We start from the raw sequence: 15,430 nt of genomic DNA on the forward strand, positions 1-15,430 counted from the left end.
TAAATGGAGGAAGTGATACGAAAAGAACTGAAATTGAAAACTCTCGAACCATTCGGTGGTTCAGCTGGTGGTTGTATCAGTAAAGGAAGTGGTTATCATTCAGATCTTGGTGACCTCTTCATCAAATTTAGTGAACGTGAAAATGTGATTTACATTCATTTCTTTAACGGCTTTACATAGATCAGAAGATTTTATGATCATTTCATATATTATGATCTTTTAAACTTTTATCTTACTGAGAAGATGATGCTAGCTTGAGCTGGACTAATATCGAAAATTTAAATTGAAGCTTACTTTATTTTCCTCATGTTGAATTATAAAATATTTACTACTTTTGATTTTTTGCCTTCGAATTGTTCCTTATTTCTATGCTATAAAGCAATTTGTAAGAAATAATATTCCATAATATCTAATATTATAATTACGAACAAATCCGTAATTAATCTGTGAAATAGTAAATATGCTGTTGAAGGCTAAGCGTATGTTTGATGGAGAATTCGCAAGCCTGGAAGCTATTTATCATACACAAACAATACGTGTGCCGAAGCCAATCAAGGTCTTCAACTATTCAGAAATTATTAAAAATAAATAGAATTAAAATGTTACAGTACTTAATGCTAAAAAATATAATTTTAAATAGGCAATCCATAGAACGTTTATTTAAATTATGTTTTCAAATTAAAAGTGCTTCCAATTAGTAAAATCATGTTATTTTTAAGAGTATATCTGATAGGAACCGGCATTGTTTGGTTACGGAGTACATTGACTTACATGGTTCTTCAAAACCTTCACAGCTTGGCCGAGATTTGGCACGGTGGATTATAATTTCATGTTGCACAACTTTTTATTTTATTTTATACAAATATTATTGTGTTAGTTACATATTACAGACATTGTAGTAATTTTCTCAACGATACAATGCATATTTATTCTGAAAAGTAGTCCGTGATCAAAAGAAATCAAGAAATAGTCATTAGTGATCGATCAATCGATCGCGGTATATTTCCGAAAATTAACAAATTTGGAGTTATTTTCTCTCAGAATATTTGCTTATTTTCACTTTCATTAACTGGTCAGAATCATTCAGTAGTAGTTTGTAGGATGCATATGCACAATGCATATTTGTTGAAAGAGAAAGAGCGTGCAAGTAGTTTTGTTGGGGGTCAGGAAAAAGCTACTGAACCAATTATACAGTTCGGATTTCACGTGCCCACTTGTTGTGGTTATTTACCCCAAATGAATGAATGGTGCGACGATTGGGTGGTAAAGTGTTGTTTTTAATCTTTGTAATTTTGTAGACCATAATGACCACCAATTAGTATCTGAATATTCAATAGTTTAAGATGTTTGAGCTTGTATAACACAGTTCATACTTATAACGAATATAAGAGGCAGTTAAACTATTGGCTGCAATTGAATGAAATATTTTTTAGACTTTATTGAAGCATGACGATTGCTGTAAACTTTATAAGTTGTTTCAGAAATTCTTCGTGCGAAATCGATTGAAATATCAAATCGACATGCTATTGGAAGTAGGTTTATGAATTAATTTGAAAGATTTCCCATTACTTTCATTGGACATATTTTATTGCAAAAAAAGCCAATTCTGGAAAAAGCTACTGAACCAATTAGTCTGATTTCAACTGTCCACTTGTTACGATTATTTACCCCAAATGATTTTTTTACTCTGTATTAAATTTGCTCTATGTGGAGCTACAAGTCCTTATACTATTTCTTGCATTTTCAGTGTAACGTTTTTTGTTGCAGGAACGTAATGACAGGGATTTGCTTTCATTATGGCCTCAGTTGGAACGAAAAATCCCAACATTCTTTAAGGATAATGGAAGCATTATTCCAGCCCTCGTTCATGGAGACTTGTGGTCTGGAAACTATTCGTATTGTGCGGATGGCCCAGGTGAACATTGGGAATATTTTTCTCAAGATTTTACCATTTACTGATGACTTTATACGGATATATTAATTTGATTTTGGTTATATTAAATTTTAGTGTTAAGTTTTCGTTTTGTACATTTGTACATTTTAGTGTTAAGAACACTGATAGTTTTCGTTGTCCCTGCCAAGAAAAACAGTGAATAGATTTCTTATAATCCTTGTCAAAAAACTGTTACTGTGAAAGACTTGAGCAAATAATACCACCTATAACTCGAATCACTTAACCTGTTTAATTCCAATAAAATTTTCAGTGCTTCCAATAGTTTTACTGAAAGACATTACAACTACATATTTTATCAACACACTATTATATCATAAATACAACATACTTACTACGAATATTTTCAGTGATTTTTGACCCTGCTTCATTTTACGCACACAGTGAATATGAACTTGGTATAATGAAAATGTTTGGTGGTTTCAGTAGCTCTGTTTATTCCGCTTATCACGAAATCATTCCCGAAACGAAAGGTATTCAGAAACGTGTTCAATTGTACGAACTATTCCATCATCTAAATCATTGGTCAGTTTCATGCATTTTCATCTTCCTCACGATTTTTATTTCCCATCATTAACATGTTTCCGTTGGTCAAAATTCGGCTGATATGTCATAATTATTTCATTGTCTTTTTGTTACCCTAGCGGGAAAATATCATGAAACACGAAGAATTTGCATTCAAGTTTCACTGCCAAAATTTCGATATCTGTTGCATCTTTTTATAATGAAATTACAAGAAGACTGACTTCAAACATGCACTTTATATTTTTGCTGGGATATAATTCACTTTCTTATCTTGGCCAATGTTTTTATGTAAACATTTCTAATATTTTAGGAATCATTTCGGTAATGGATACAAGAGTGGCACAATTGCCATTATGCATTCTTTATCTTGATGATTGCAAAAGCAATTATTGTACAGTGTAATAATAAAATGATGCTGAATATATGCGTTTTATTATGGTCCCCATGTATTATGAAGAATATGGTGTCGATCATTTATGCATCTCTGAATACAATTTGTCACAGTTGAAGAGCAAATCTTTTACTAACGAATGGACTTTTTTTTACCGAGTGAATTTTTTTCTATCCCTGTGCAGAAACTTGACTCGATAAATTCTGGTAATAACTGAAAATGATCACTACGTTAATTAGTGTTTGAAGTATTCTGAAAAAACTAAAGCTTCTTTGAAGTTAGCTTTTTTTAGCTTTTTCGTAAATCTGAATTCGAAAACATCTTCATAAAATAAGGTCGACTTTAAAAATAATTCAAACACAAAGTATTATATTATGTAGTGATGCTAAGCAGCATTACAAATATCTATTTGGGTCCCGAAAAAAGAAAAAAAAAAACCAAAACAAAAGAATTGAAAATCATATTTTAATAAATAAGTCGAAGCTTTTGTATGAGGATCATTGTTGAGTCAAAGATCTCGGTAGGGTGGCGGTAATGGAGTGTTTTTCAAAAAGCGATGAGGGCAAACTTGATGAACTTATTTTCATTCATCGCTCTGCATTTACTATTGCTTACATGGACAATCGTATCCATTCGGCTACATTTTCCTCCACGTATGGCAGTCGTTCCATTGATTGGTCAGCTTTAAACTTTAAACTAACTAAAAGTGATATCCGCTTCTACAGAATTCTCACACAAATATAAGCACTTTTGTCTCTCTTTGAAATAATAAACAAAATTGAACTTTTTTTTTTTCATTTTTCTCATTAATTCAATTGGACATAGAAAACTATCAGAAATAGCGATAGATGATAATAGTTTATCTCACTCTTCCATTCTTTCCATATTGTTTCCTAGGTTTTTTGATATATCATGTGATCGCCGATCACCACAGATTCGACTTGCACAGCGACGTATGAGAATCGACGAAACTTACCCGTCGGGCTTTATACTTCTTAAATACTATGCAGTTTCCAGGAAATATGATCAAAGTAGGTACTCCTGTGGTACCTGTGGTACTACATTTATGAACTAAAGAATTTATGCGGATGAAATTATAAAAAAGTTTGACGACTGCATTTTTGATATAATTTTATACCGCAGTGTTACTTTTTGAAGTTCATTGTTAAAAGCTTAATAGAATTTGAAAGATATATTCGATTGCGTTACTTCGGAATGGTTTTTTTTTTCAGTAAGTGAATTGGAAATGGAAGAAAGACCGTTCAGTGGTTTATTTGTTGTTCCAGAAAGTAGTGAATTTTTTCGGACGATTTTTAATACTCTTCATTCGCAGACATTTGATGGTGGTGAGATAGTTCTTACCGTGAGAATTACTTTCAAAGTTAAAAATTTTTTCGGAATGCTACGACGTCGCGAAAGAGATCCACTGACCCATATCTCCGAGAAGGATCCTCGATCAGTTGCATTGAAACAAATTCTAGATACTCAAAGGTTTTTGCTTCACTTCAAAAACTACTGGTGTCGTAAAAAACGATACATTTAAATTACAAATTCAAATTCTAACACTTTTGCCAAATATCTGATAAATCAATCACCAAATAATTTTTCATTCATAATCTATGTCTAGTTCATTTAAGCCATTATGCTAATTACTTCCTTTTTCTCACACAACCAAAAAACCCCTTGCTAGCAATCTTTGTTTCACATCAGTCAAATGTCCTCTGTCGTATTCGGCTATCAGTACAGTTCTGTATATAAACTAAATCCTTCATTACGATTATTCATTCTACGTTTTGGGATGATTTTGATTATTTTAGTGTTTTATAATTATATTATATCTTTCATTACGCGTTGTTATAATGTTGATTTGTTGATTTAATTACCCAACTTTGAGGCAAAATAAAATGTCTGGCAGTCAATACATTCCACAACAGTTGGTTTTAGATTTCAAAAGATCGAATTCCTTGGATACATCTCAGAATCTAGACACTTTTCTCAGTCTCATTTTAGAGGCCAGCCATCTGCAACTTTATTTAATGGCAGAAAAAAACATTGTTGGGTTACAGTATTTACTGTTTATTTCTCCTTTTATTCATTGTTGCCTTTGGCTGTTTTTTCCTCTGATTTAAACAAAGTGGATGTGCTTGAAATTGCCTTTTAAAGTTCAAACTCGAATAGTTTGCTTACTTCAGTCTCGTGCTTATGCTTCGTATTTCTGTTTATTAGCTTTTTCGAATTTCCTCAGTTTCTGTTAGTGCATATTTTGTGATTAGAATAAAAAGCGAATGCACATTTTTTAGAGATTTCAAAATTATGGCAAATGATGGCGAGATCAAGACATCAAAATATCTACTTTACTTATCAACAAATTATTTTCATGAGTTGATCACAGCAAACCCATTTGCGTTCTCTGTTGTTCTTGATTTCAATCGAGATATTATTGAAAAGGTTATAGAATTCTTTCATCGAATCTTTCAAATGTATATGTTTAGAGATTGAAAAATTAAACAGGTTTCAGAAAGCCGTAGGTGTTATTATCAGATGATTTCAATGTTCATGATGGTTCTGAATAATTTATATGCAACTTAATAAATCCTGTGGAATTTATTTTTTTAATTTTAAAAATTTTAGTTAATGCCAGTGACGAGACTATGACAGAATACATATATATTCTAATATGCAAGAATTTTTTAGGTCCTCGATTTTGCATTTAAAGGCACCTATAACATGGAAGTACAGCTAATTGACAAAGTTAGGAAGTTTCTGCAATGTGTCCGCAGAATAAAGCCTCTAAAACAGACTGAAATTATCAACCACATATCCGTTAAACTCAATGAAACTCTTCAACAAGTCATTTTTTAATTAAATTTGAATATGTGGAGTATTTTCGAGAAATAGAGGGAATTTGATATCCCTGTCTCCATTAATCATTTCAAAAATCAAAAGAAATAAGCATAACGATCCAACAGAATTGGAAAAGTGTCAATTTGGATGATGCCGTCAAAATATTAGATATCGCTTACGAGCAACAATTTGCCAATCTTCTTGATTCAACAATGAACCTTATAGTCGATCAGTACTTCATTGATTTCCGGTAAGGGTACCATAGACTGTAACATTTTTAATATTTGGAATAATTTTTTATCATTTATAACCTTGCAAGCATCAGATCGAAGCAGATATTTCGAATCCTCTCTATCTGGTGTATGCTTTACTTGTATCAGTAAGGAATTAATCAGTAAATTTAATGACTGAACTAGGTAGGAGCGAAAATCTACACAATTTTGGACACGAACTTTTAATTCTTTAAGACTTATGTATAACGAACATTCGGAAGGTGAGAATGGAGAGCTATTTCGACGTTTGAGCCACTCGGAGATTGCCGATTTCTTGGCTCCGACAAATGTAATGCTAACAAGTTATCGAAAACGCGGTTCTGTGACGCGAATTTTGAAATATAAAACTAGCGCACCTCCCAAAAGACAGTTTATTGAATAACTGTTCAATGCTTTAAGCAAAAAAAGGAGAAATTCAGGACACTGATAATTTGTATATTTAAACATGACACCGTACATCTATTTTTTTTCAGCCAGATAAAATTCCAAAGAAATTCAAATTCATCGTAAGTAAAAATTCAGACAATTTGTGTACTTAAACATTAGAAATTAGGTATTTGGTAGATTTTATCTACTGGAAAATAGGTGAAACCGTATGCGTATTGTAAAGTCGTACTGTAAAGTGTAAACACGTATTATCACCAAATATCCTCCACATATCGATCATTTGTTCGCAGTTCTCTGAGATATGATTCTGCTTCCTCTTTACTTTTACCTATAATAATGTTTCAATTTTTTTTTAAGTTAAGACAATAATATGCGAAAAACATGCACATAACGAACAGCATAACAAGATAGAAGCAAAAAAATTGATGGTAAAGTGAGTAAGGATTGGAGCAATTAGCATCCTACCTTTCCAATATGTCAGTAAATAGCAATACGCTGCATATTTCATGTCTTTTTGGAACTATAGTTTATGAAATAATGAAAGAAACTTACTTAGAAATTCGCTGAAAATGTGTACAAAGACATCTGCCACATGTTTCAACATTTGCTTCGAGGAGCCACATACAAAAATGATTGCAGGATGATTTTCGTCTTTATTTTTCCGTGATAGTATATCCGAAATCTAAAAATCAACGTTAATTGGATGCGCGTTTCAAAGTTGCATATAACTAAGGAATACTGAAGATTTGCAGAAATATATAAAGAACTTTTGGAGGATTGTGATTCAAATAAAAATCTATAAATAATCAGAAGCAAACCGCACTTTTCCACCGCGTTCCTGCAGGGCGTCTTGCACGTACTTTTTACTAGAGATATCATTATATGGCTGCGATTCGCAAAGAGATACGTGTGAAAGGATGTTCTCGTCTACAGATCGCATAATATCCTCACTGTAAAGTAAAATTTAAGCAGTTGTTTTATTCTGCTGAAACTGAAGAAAAACACTGCACTATGAATAATTTGACTCTGATCTCGCATATACAGGTTTGATACAATGCACCCTAGAAAAAATATTACACTTAAAGCTTAGTAACTAGAACTTTACTTAACTGAATTAAGAGAAAAGTGAATTTTAATAAAAAAAAAAACGAGTTGGAAATTATATGGAATTCATTTCAAATGGCAACTCTTTCACCCAGTAAATGGCATGGCTCCTCAAAACATTCAACGCGTACTGAAATGTAAAGTGAGATTATCCCATACTACAGCTCTAATGGAGATCATTACTAAAGTTGCACACACAGATGATGCTGATCCATTTATAACTTACTAATGAATGCAATCGTTCTTAACATTTCGAATTCCAAAATACAATTCTCGTCGCACTTTGTATTTCTCGGCTTCCAAGAAAGCTCTAGAATTACATATTACAAAGTTGAACAGCAGTTTTCAATGAAGAAAAACTAGTGTTTGAAAGTGAAAAACTTACAACTTTTGTAGGAAAGATAAAAATGGTGCTAGTGCAGTCCCTGTACAGACCATGATAAGCGGCGTACGTGCAAGATCAAAAGAAGAATGCACCGGTGGAGGTAAACGGAAACGAGACGATTCTTTCAGAAGCATCTAAAAACAAAACCTCATCAGCAGTTCTAATTTATCTAAAAGTAAAGAAGCATGAATTCTGCTTAGCTTTACTCATATCAATATCTAGAAACTGAAAAGCGACCTGAAATTGAAAATAGTACTACAACTAACCACAACTTGTTGTCCTTTTTTCAGCGTTGATAGCCATCCCGATGATAAACCAAAACGATGGAAACAGCGGCCTTCAGTGGCAGTAAAGTGCAATAGTGAAAAAATGAAACGTATACGTTTTCCCCAAAGTTCCCTGATACAACTGACACTGTATGGTCGCGGAAGCAAACGAGGCAGCAGTTCTTAAAAATTTATATTACAGTAAATTATTCAATAAACATGTAGAATTCAGAATGAAAAATATTTAACTAACCAATCAAACGTTCAACGGTAGGTCTACATGAAGGAAAGTTTAGCAGAAAATCAACCAACGAAAGACCAGCCTGAAATCATTTCATTCCATTCAATTTCTTTCAAAGTAATTAACGTTACTAAGAACAATGAAATTAGCCAATCGTAACACTCTAAGATCTACTCGCGTATATTAGTATGCTTTCAGATTGACCAGTAGAAGTTCAACTTATTTTTAAACGATAGTTTTTTTTTTTTTTTTTGTACAGTATCGCAACTGCGGAGACGCATCATGAGAAAGCCGAAGAATTCAACGAACGTGACATTATGATTGGTAAGACAACTATTAATTCGATGACTAACAGCAAATAAATCTGAAAATATATTTTAAGATTTACCTGACGAACAAATTTTGTGAATTCTTCAACTCCTTGAGCACTACACAGTTCCAGAATGCGTCTTTTTTGATACTCGCTTTCTGTACATTCCGCAAGTACACGAAGAAGAGGCTAAAAATGGAAACAAAAAATTATAAATTATAAAAAAAAAAAAACTATAGAAAAGACTTACTAATACTTTTCTAAGAAGTAACCTTATGTTCTCGAAAAATATAACTTACTCGGCCTGGCGATCGCCTGATATCAAGACACCACGTGAAAATGTATCTTAGAGTAGAAACTTCTGGTATATACGGTGGTATGGCTGTATTTTTCACTGCATTTTGAGATTTAACAGTTACAACTAATTTCCGATCTGCTGCCTCTAAAAATCCTATCCTGAAAACTAAGCAAAAGACATAATATTTGGAAAAGACAAGCAGTTATGAATCAAACAAACCGAAAAAGATTTCTGAAACAGCTGCACTTTTCATGCGATAGGTTAGCCTAAAAGCCGCTTTGCTATCATTTAGTTTTACTTATTGGAAGATTGAAAATTTCCCAACTATGCAGTGTATGTATTCTTGATGGTATAGCTACACACAAACAAAACCAAACATGTGGAACAGACTAACTCAGAAGCATCGCATAGGCACACTAATGGCTACAACAATATTAAAAGTTTTTATCTTTTGAACACCGAATACCTCTTTTGCCATCTTCATTTCGCAGTACACTTGGAAGTGCTTCTACGTTTTTTAAAGAGTTAGACAGAATTACCTTTCTAAAATGAAATCCACTTCTTCCCGAGTATTCGGCACAACGAAATAAAACGCATCGCCTGGTTCGTAACATATTTCGGCATCATGTTCCAAATCCACCACAATTTCTTGCTTTGGCTTCTGGATTTCCAAACTCGTAAGATTAGAAACACTGACTACACGGCCTCGATATCTTTCATTAAGGGCTCCTGCAACGCTACACCCATTCTGCCAAGGTAAATCATCAGTATTCTGAAAACTTGAAATATGGTAAAAACATAAGGGAAAAATTAAAACAAATTATAAGGGGGTGAAAAAAAAAAACATACATATTCTTCGGAAGTAATTTTGCAATTCAAATATGAATCTCTTGCAATTGGAACTCGCAACTGCGAATCATCTTGAAGCTTCTGAGCACCTGAAAACAAAATTGATATAATACTTTTAAGCAATTTATATAATTTATTTCATCTCTATTACAAAATATTAGGACGAAAATATTTAAAGATGGATGAAACAACAAAAATAAACTACTCCAGATTACCTCTAATAAGACATGCAACATTCTCAGGCCACGTCGGTGGATGTACTTCTAGCGATTTCAGAATTCCATTTAAACCTTCCTGTAAAAAGTTTCTTAGGATATGAATAAGCAAATAAAGAAAGCATGTAAGTGCATTTATAAAGCCTGTTTGCCCAATAAATCTCTTCTATGTTCACAGGAGACTCGACTATCCAACAGTTCGGGGTTCAGTTTATGATACAAGCAAAATGAACAAATGAAACAATCCAAGTTGTTTGTTCCTTTCCAATATGCTATAGTGAACTAAATATCGCTTAGTTCATTCTTTTTTGTGAGTGGAACCTCATGAAAAATGGAGCTGAAACAACCAACCTTGCAATCCTCTTTCTCTTCCAGACACAACTGCCGAATACGGTATATATCCATCATACCATCATCACATGACACGACATTTTTCATAATGGATATCAAACCGTGAAATGTTCATACTGCAAGGACGAGCTGTTATTTCTTTCTTACCATGGAACGTTTATTTGCCGGTGTTCATGAATTAGCAGATGGTGTGATGGGGTTGGTAGGTGATGACTGGTGGCGGGGTGTTATAAGTGATAGGGAATGAGTGCGAATGAGCGCTAAATTGAGTGTTAAGTTCTGTTAGAATGAGTTAACTGCTAGTAACGATGAGAATGCAACGGAAAATTTGAGTCTATAAATGAAATCTGTAAGTATTCAGTGTATTTCAGATGTTGTCAGCCACTGGTCGTATTGTACCGGTAAGCACGAGATTTGTTTATCCTCGCTTACTACAGCGATCCCTGGCAGAAGTAGTCTCGGATCGTCCACAATTTGATCCCATTGTGTAAGCATTCCCTAAATTTAAGTCTTGCCAAAATGATTGGCTATTTTTTTTTTCTTTTTAAACAAGTTAAAATTGAAAGAGCAAATTTGAACCGAAATTTTTTTATCTAAAATTCAGGTTTATAAAATTATAGAGTGTTTTTGAACTCTTGTATTTTTGGTGTTTAATGTATGAGATTAATTTTTTAATTAATTGACAAGTCATTACATCATCATATATTGACTGTAGCTACCATAAATTATCTGTTTTATAAGGTGATTGAAATATTTCTTCTGAATTAACTTAGCTCTTTATTGCAGCGCTCGAAAAAAATTCAAAGAGACGCATAATCATTCAACGATGTTCAAGATCGAGAAGTACTTTTCGGCTGCAATGCTTCCACTTCTTCCAGCTGCTTACTTTATCCATGGACCAGTCATGGATACTGCTTTGGCAGTTGCAATCACATTGCATGTCCACTGGGGTCTTCATGGTGTACTGAGTGTAAGTCTTATAGTTTAACTTCAAGATAAGAAAAAAAAATTTAATTAAATTCCTTGACTAAGGTTTTTTCGAACTCTCAATACTGTGTAGTATCGAGCAATTGAAATGAAGATGTTATCTATTTAAGGCGGTTTGAACAAACAGAACAACGCATCAAAACATGTTACTTGCATAACTTGCATGAGAATGGACAAATATACTTGCATAACATATGAGAATGGTGGGTTAGAATGGCTAAACATAAATAGCTTAATGAGTGTAAAGTCTTAAAAGAAGAGTTGCTAACAGAAAATTGTGTCCAGTAATAGAGCGCAGCAAAATACATGTTGTTTGTTTCCATACATTGAATTTATTCGAAATTATGCTTTGAAAGTTTATTATTATAAAGTTGTGTATTTAGGATTATGGTCGTGCATTTGTGCTTGGGACAACAGCTGCAAAAATTGTCCAGGGACCAGTTTCCTACATACTTAGCATTTGTCTTCTTGCTGGTTTGCTGCATTTCAATTCCTATGATGTTGGCATAACGAAAGCATTTGAAATGGTCTGGTCTTTGTAATGCAAATATCGGCCTATGACAACTAATTTTTTTCTACTTGTACATTCTTTATTTGTAAAAGAGAATTTCCTAGTCCATGATTATTTTATCTTTGTTCTTTTAGAGAGTTATTAGAACATTGTATAGTTTTAAAAAAGTGAAGCATTACCGAAGTGTCATTTCCATCCAAAATGTATGTCTTGCTTTTCGTGATATATAAGTAACAATGATGATCTGATTTGTACACAGTTTTTAGCGTGGATTACAATTTTTTTTTTTTTGTTTCCTGTATAAAAAATGTGTTCTTTTTTGTAGTCGGTTTCTAATAAAATAATTAAGTGCGGTGTGTCACTAAACAACCGAAGGAACAACATTTTCTGCAGAATTGCTTTTCCAGACTATCACGAATCCAACGAAAAAGTTCAACATTTAAAGCTTTTGTGATAAGTATCTACTTTTACATTTGCCACCGTTTCCTGCATTTTCGTTTAACCCATGCTGCTTTCAAAATATTGATAAAATTTGATATGTAGAGCAGATAGTTGCATATTTGGATCTAGGTATGGAAGTGGAAATTGCCATTTTATACAAAAAAGATTATTCATGTTTCTCAATGATTTGTAATGCTGTCTAAGGAAAGTGGCAGCATTTCTGAAGTTTCACTTTTAAGAAAATGAACGATCTAGGTGAGATTTATCCACATTCTCATTGTTTCAAAATGTGTGTTAATGTGGATTACGATCTAGTGATAAAATTTATTTTGCTACATGCGGTTGTTGCTTTGTTGTTCCATTCTAGTAAATATTGGTAGGAATGCGGTGCTATGCTACGTTTGTCATGTTTATTCACAGGATTTGAACGTAATTTTGGTTCCCGGGGCAAATATAATCCCGAGAAGCGTCGTTTTGGTCTGTAGTGTCATAAAAAGAGATCTGTGGTTGTTAAATTTTTGTTAAAAATGTCAATATCATTAAAATCAAAAAATTTATCTTTGCAATAAAACGAAGTTGCAAATTCGTCGCAAAGAAAATTTCACTGTATCAATGTGATGGGAGTGAAAATCTTTAACTCTTCTTTAAATTTCTTTCCAAGTAAACATTCTCAACATTAACATTATTATTTAGATGTATCAATTCCAGGCAACTAACTGTTCCTTTTGTTTTGGAGTTCTTCATTTCAATATATTTATAAGCGGTTGTCGTCGCAACGGGCATCAGGAGAGTAAAACTCTCAACGAATTTTTCGGTTTTTCTTTTTATACTACTAAAATTTTTTGCATCTGTGATAGGATCAGTAATGGAATGTGGTAGTTCTATAATACTGTATATTATGACTATATTGTGGTTAAAACTGAAGTTGAGATCCTTTTAATACTGTATGAAATAAGCTTTTCTGTACCTTTTAATCCTGTATCGAATAAGTTTTTTTTATTTTTATATTGGAAGTTATTCATTTAGGAGTAATGTGTAGCAGAAGTCCAACCTATTGTGGTTATAATCTTTGTTGCTGTGCTTCTACTAATTGCTATAATGAACTACGTAATCACTTCCTTCGAGGCATTCTTCAACTCAAAAGAGGTATTTAAAAGATTCAAAGAATGAAACTGAAACATCTGCCAAAACAAAATGTACAATTTCTTTAATGAATTCAAGTGAAGTCGATAATTCCAGGTGTAATTTGTGATGTCTATCGCCAACAATGGATAGGAAATAGTCGTTCTAAAGGTTTAAACAGATCATCCTATCCGACATCCGAACAATTATACAGACGTACCGATTGTAGCGCATGTGTCTCGCTGGTTGATGAAGGAGGTGTAGAAATGAGCTGTGCTGAAGATCTTGGTAATGTTTGTCGTAATATGGATCTACTTGTTGGTGGTCCTATAGTATGCAGTGGAAATGGTGATTGCTGCTGTCAGGTGAATATTTGTTGAATTATTTGCAAACAAATCTGTTAGAATGAATACATTACAAGTGATTGTATCTAAAATACAACTAATTCTCGATATTATCAAGACATGAGAGTAAATGTATTCCATTTTAGGGAGAAAACTGTTCAGAAGCATTACGGAATTTCTATTCAGGTTATCAAAAAGTGTTGGGAACACCGCAAATGTTTGCAGTATTAAGCAATGCTCATTGTCTATATTCCAATTCACTAATTATTGCGGTTTGCTTATCCATAACTGTTCTTTTAGGACAATGGTTTCATTCTCAAATGTCTTCACTGCATTCTCCATTGAAAGGGAAGAGTCTGCATCCAGAATTTCTTTCTGTATTTCAATTATAAATTTTTGATTTGTCTGGTTAATAGAACGATACATTGATCAAATATCACGAATACACATTATTAAAGTAAATTGCAACTACAGATTGAAAATATTGATCATTTTTGTAGTTTCTAGACCTGAATCTCAAATGCATTTTAAATTTTGATGTGTTAAAAGGTGATTAAATTACGCTAAGAGTTTTTGTATATTAAAGAAGGAAAAAAGTTTTATTATTATCAAATTTTATTTTAATAAAGTATTAAAACTATTTAAAAATATCAATCCATTAAAAAAAAAAAAAAATAGATATTTTCAACTTAATTGATTATTTTATATGCATTTCTTGGGTGCTGGTTATACATGATTTGATCATTTCACAGCAATAATAATAAAATAAATTTAAAAAAAAGCTTAATTATTAAAGTTTTCAACAATAATTCAAGTAAAAAAAAAGTAAAAAAATGAAACTTTTTGCTCTTCATAATGTTCACAATTCACAACTTATCATAATGTATCACCATTAATTGAAATGATTATATTTAAACAAGAAATAACTAAAAATGAAGGAAAAAATTTAAACGAAAAGAAGAAAAACGATTTATCATAATTATTCTTTAACTTTTGTGATATATCATAATGTTTATATAAAAATTATGAAAATGAAATATTTTTGAGAAAATATATTTAATATTAAGTTACTTTTACAAGACATAGTTATTTCATTTCTTCTACGTTTGATTTTAACAAATTTTTATTTCTCAAAGCTAATTAAATAATTAGATAATTAAGTAAATTATAATATATATATATATATATATTTTTCAGTTGAATATTTAAAAAAATCAATGAATAAAAGAAAAAGGAAAAAAAGAATGGACAAAAGGATAAAAACTAATTAGCATAAAACTTTGCGAAATATAATAGCCATTGAGATACTATAGTAAATAAAATCATGTAAAATACATAAGGTTCGGAATCATTATTTTCATAATGGCAAAACGCGCCATTTTCAAACGAACTGTTGAATTTGAACTCTTGCTTTTGTCTCGTCTTTTTTTTTCATCATTACGGTGTTTGTTTGTTTTGTCCCATACAGATGGTGAAGTTTTTGTCATTTTATTTTTTTAAGGCTTAATTAATTAACTGTAAGTGATAGAATAAGAATAGACGAAATTATTTAACATTTTTGTGATCCCTTAATGATAAAGTGAAAATTCAATATTTAACACAATTAAAATGATAATACGACTTAAAATAATTGCAA

At 32.1% G+C, this 15,430-nt stretch overlaps 5 protein-coding genes across 6 annotated transcripts; 4 read left to right on the forward strand and 1 right to left on the reverse strand.

The window, feature by feature from the left end:
• Positions 1-3: 3 nt before the first annotated feature.
• Bm7314 lies at positions 4-2,847 on the forward strand (the record flags this gene model as incomplete). 2 transcript variants are annotated; one of them, XM_043077966.1, is made up of 8 exons in its annotated part: positions 4-144; positions 473-556; positions 720-814; positions 1,101-1,263; positions 1,482-1,532; positions 1,768-1,915; positions 2,302-2,476; positions 2,787-2,847. In XM_043077966.1, 8 exons carry the CDS (start codon positions 4-6, stop codon positions 2,845-2,847), a joined length of 918 nt encoding a protein of 305 aa, XP_042933900.1. The 2 variants fall into 2 exon arrangements, with proteins under 2 accessions (XP_042933900.1, XP_042933901.1); XM_043077967.1 differs by lacking the exons at positions 4-144; positions 473-556; positions 720-814 and having other exon boundaries at positions 1,102-1,263.
• Positions 2,848-3,401: 554 nt separating this feature from the next.
• On the forward strand, positions 3,402-6,365 carry Bm17448 (Uncharacterized protein; the record flags this gene model as incomplete). The annotated part of the gene is made up of 7 exons (XM_001898542.2): positions 3,402-3,544; positions 3,765-3,898; positions 4,100-4,358; positions 5,168-5,315; positions 5,562-5,717; positions 5,837-5,961; positions 6,179-6,365. The coding sequence occupies 7 exons, from the start codon at positions 3,402-3,404 to the stop codon at positions 6,363-6,365; spliced, it is 1,152 nt and encodes a 383-aa protein (XP_001898577.2).
• Positions 6,366-6,621: 256 nt separating this feature from the next.
• On the reverse strand, positions 6,622-10,476 carry Bma-mtrr-1 (FAD binding domain containing protein; the record flags this gene model as incomplete). The annotated part of the gene is made up of 13 exons (XM_001898543.2): positions 6,622-6,698; positions 6,923-7,052; positions 7,194-7,320; positions 7,701-7,784; positions 7,860-7,993; positions 8,126-8,307; positions 8,379-8,448; positions 8,755-8,865; positions 8,976-9,132; positions 9,514-9,746; positions 9,824-9,912; positions 10,039-10,117; positions 10,390-10,476. 13 exons carry the CDS (start codon positions 10,474-10,476, stop codon positions 6,622-6,624), a joined length of 1,560 nt encoding a protein of 519 aa, XP_001898578.1.
• Positions 10,477-10,760: 284 nt separating this feature from the next.
• On the forward strand, positions 10,761-11,918 carry Bma-sdhd-1 (Succinate dehydrogenase, putative; the record flags this gene model as incomplete). Its single annotated transcript, XM_001898544.2, has 3 exons — positions 10,761-10,876; positions 11,176-11,359; positions 11,760-11,918. 3 exons carry the CDS (start codon positions 10,761-10,763, stop codon positions 11,916-11,918), a joined length of 459 nt encoding a protein of 152 aa, XP_001898579.2.
• Positions 11,919-12,720: 802 nt separating this feature from the next.
• On the forward strand, positions 12,721-14,186 carry Bm1386 (Uncharacterized protein; the record flags this gene model as incomplete). Its single annotated transcript, XM_001898545.2, has 4 exons — positions 12,721-12,805; positions 13,355-13,474; positions 13,568-13,815; positions 13,941-14,186. 4 exons carry the CDS (start codon positions 12,721-12,723, stop codon positions 14,184-14,186), a joined length of 699 nt encoding a protein of 232 aa, XP_001898580.2.
• Between the last annotated feature and the right edge of the window lie 1,244 nt (positions 14,187-15,430).

This window comes from Brugia malayi (assembly GCF_000002995.4).
Source record: "Brugia malayi strain FR3 genome assembly, contig: Bm_v4_Chr2_contig_001, whole genome shotgun sequence".
Lineage (NCBI taxonomy): Eukaryota > Metazoa > Nematoda > Chromadorea > Rhabditida > Onchocercidae > Brugia > Brugia malayi.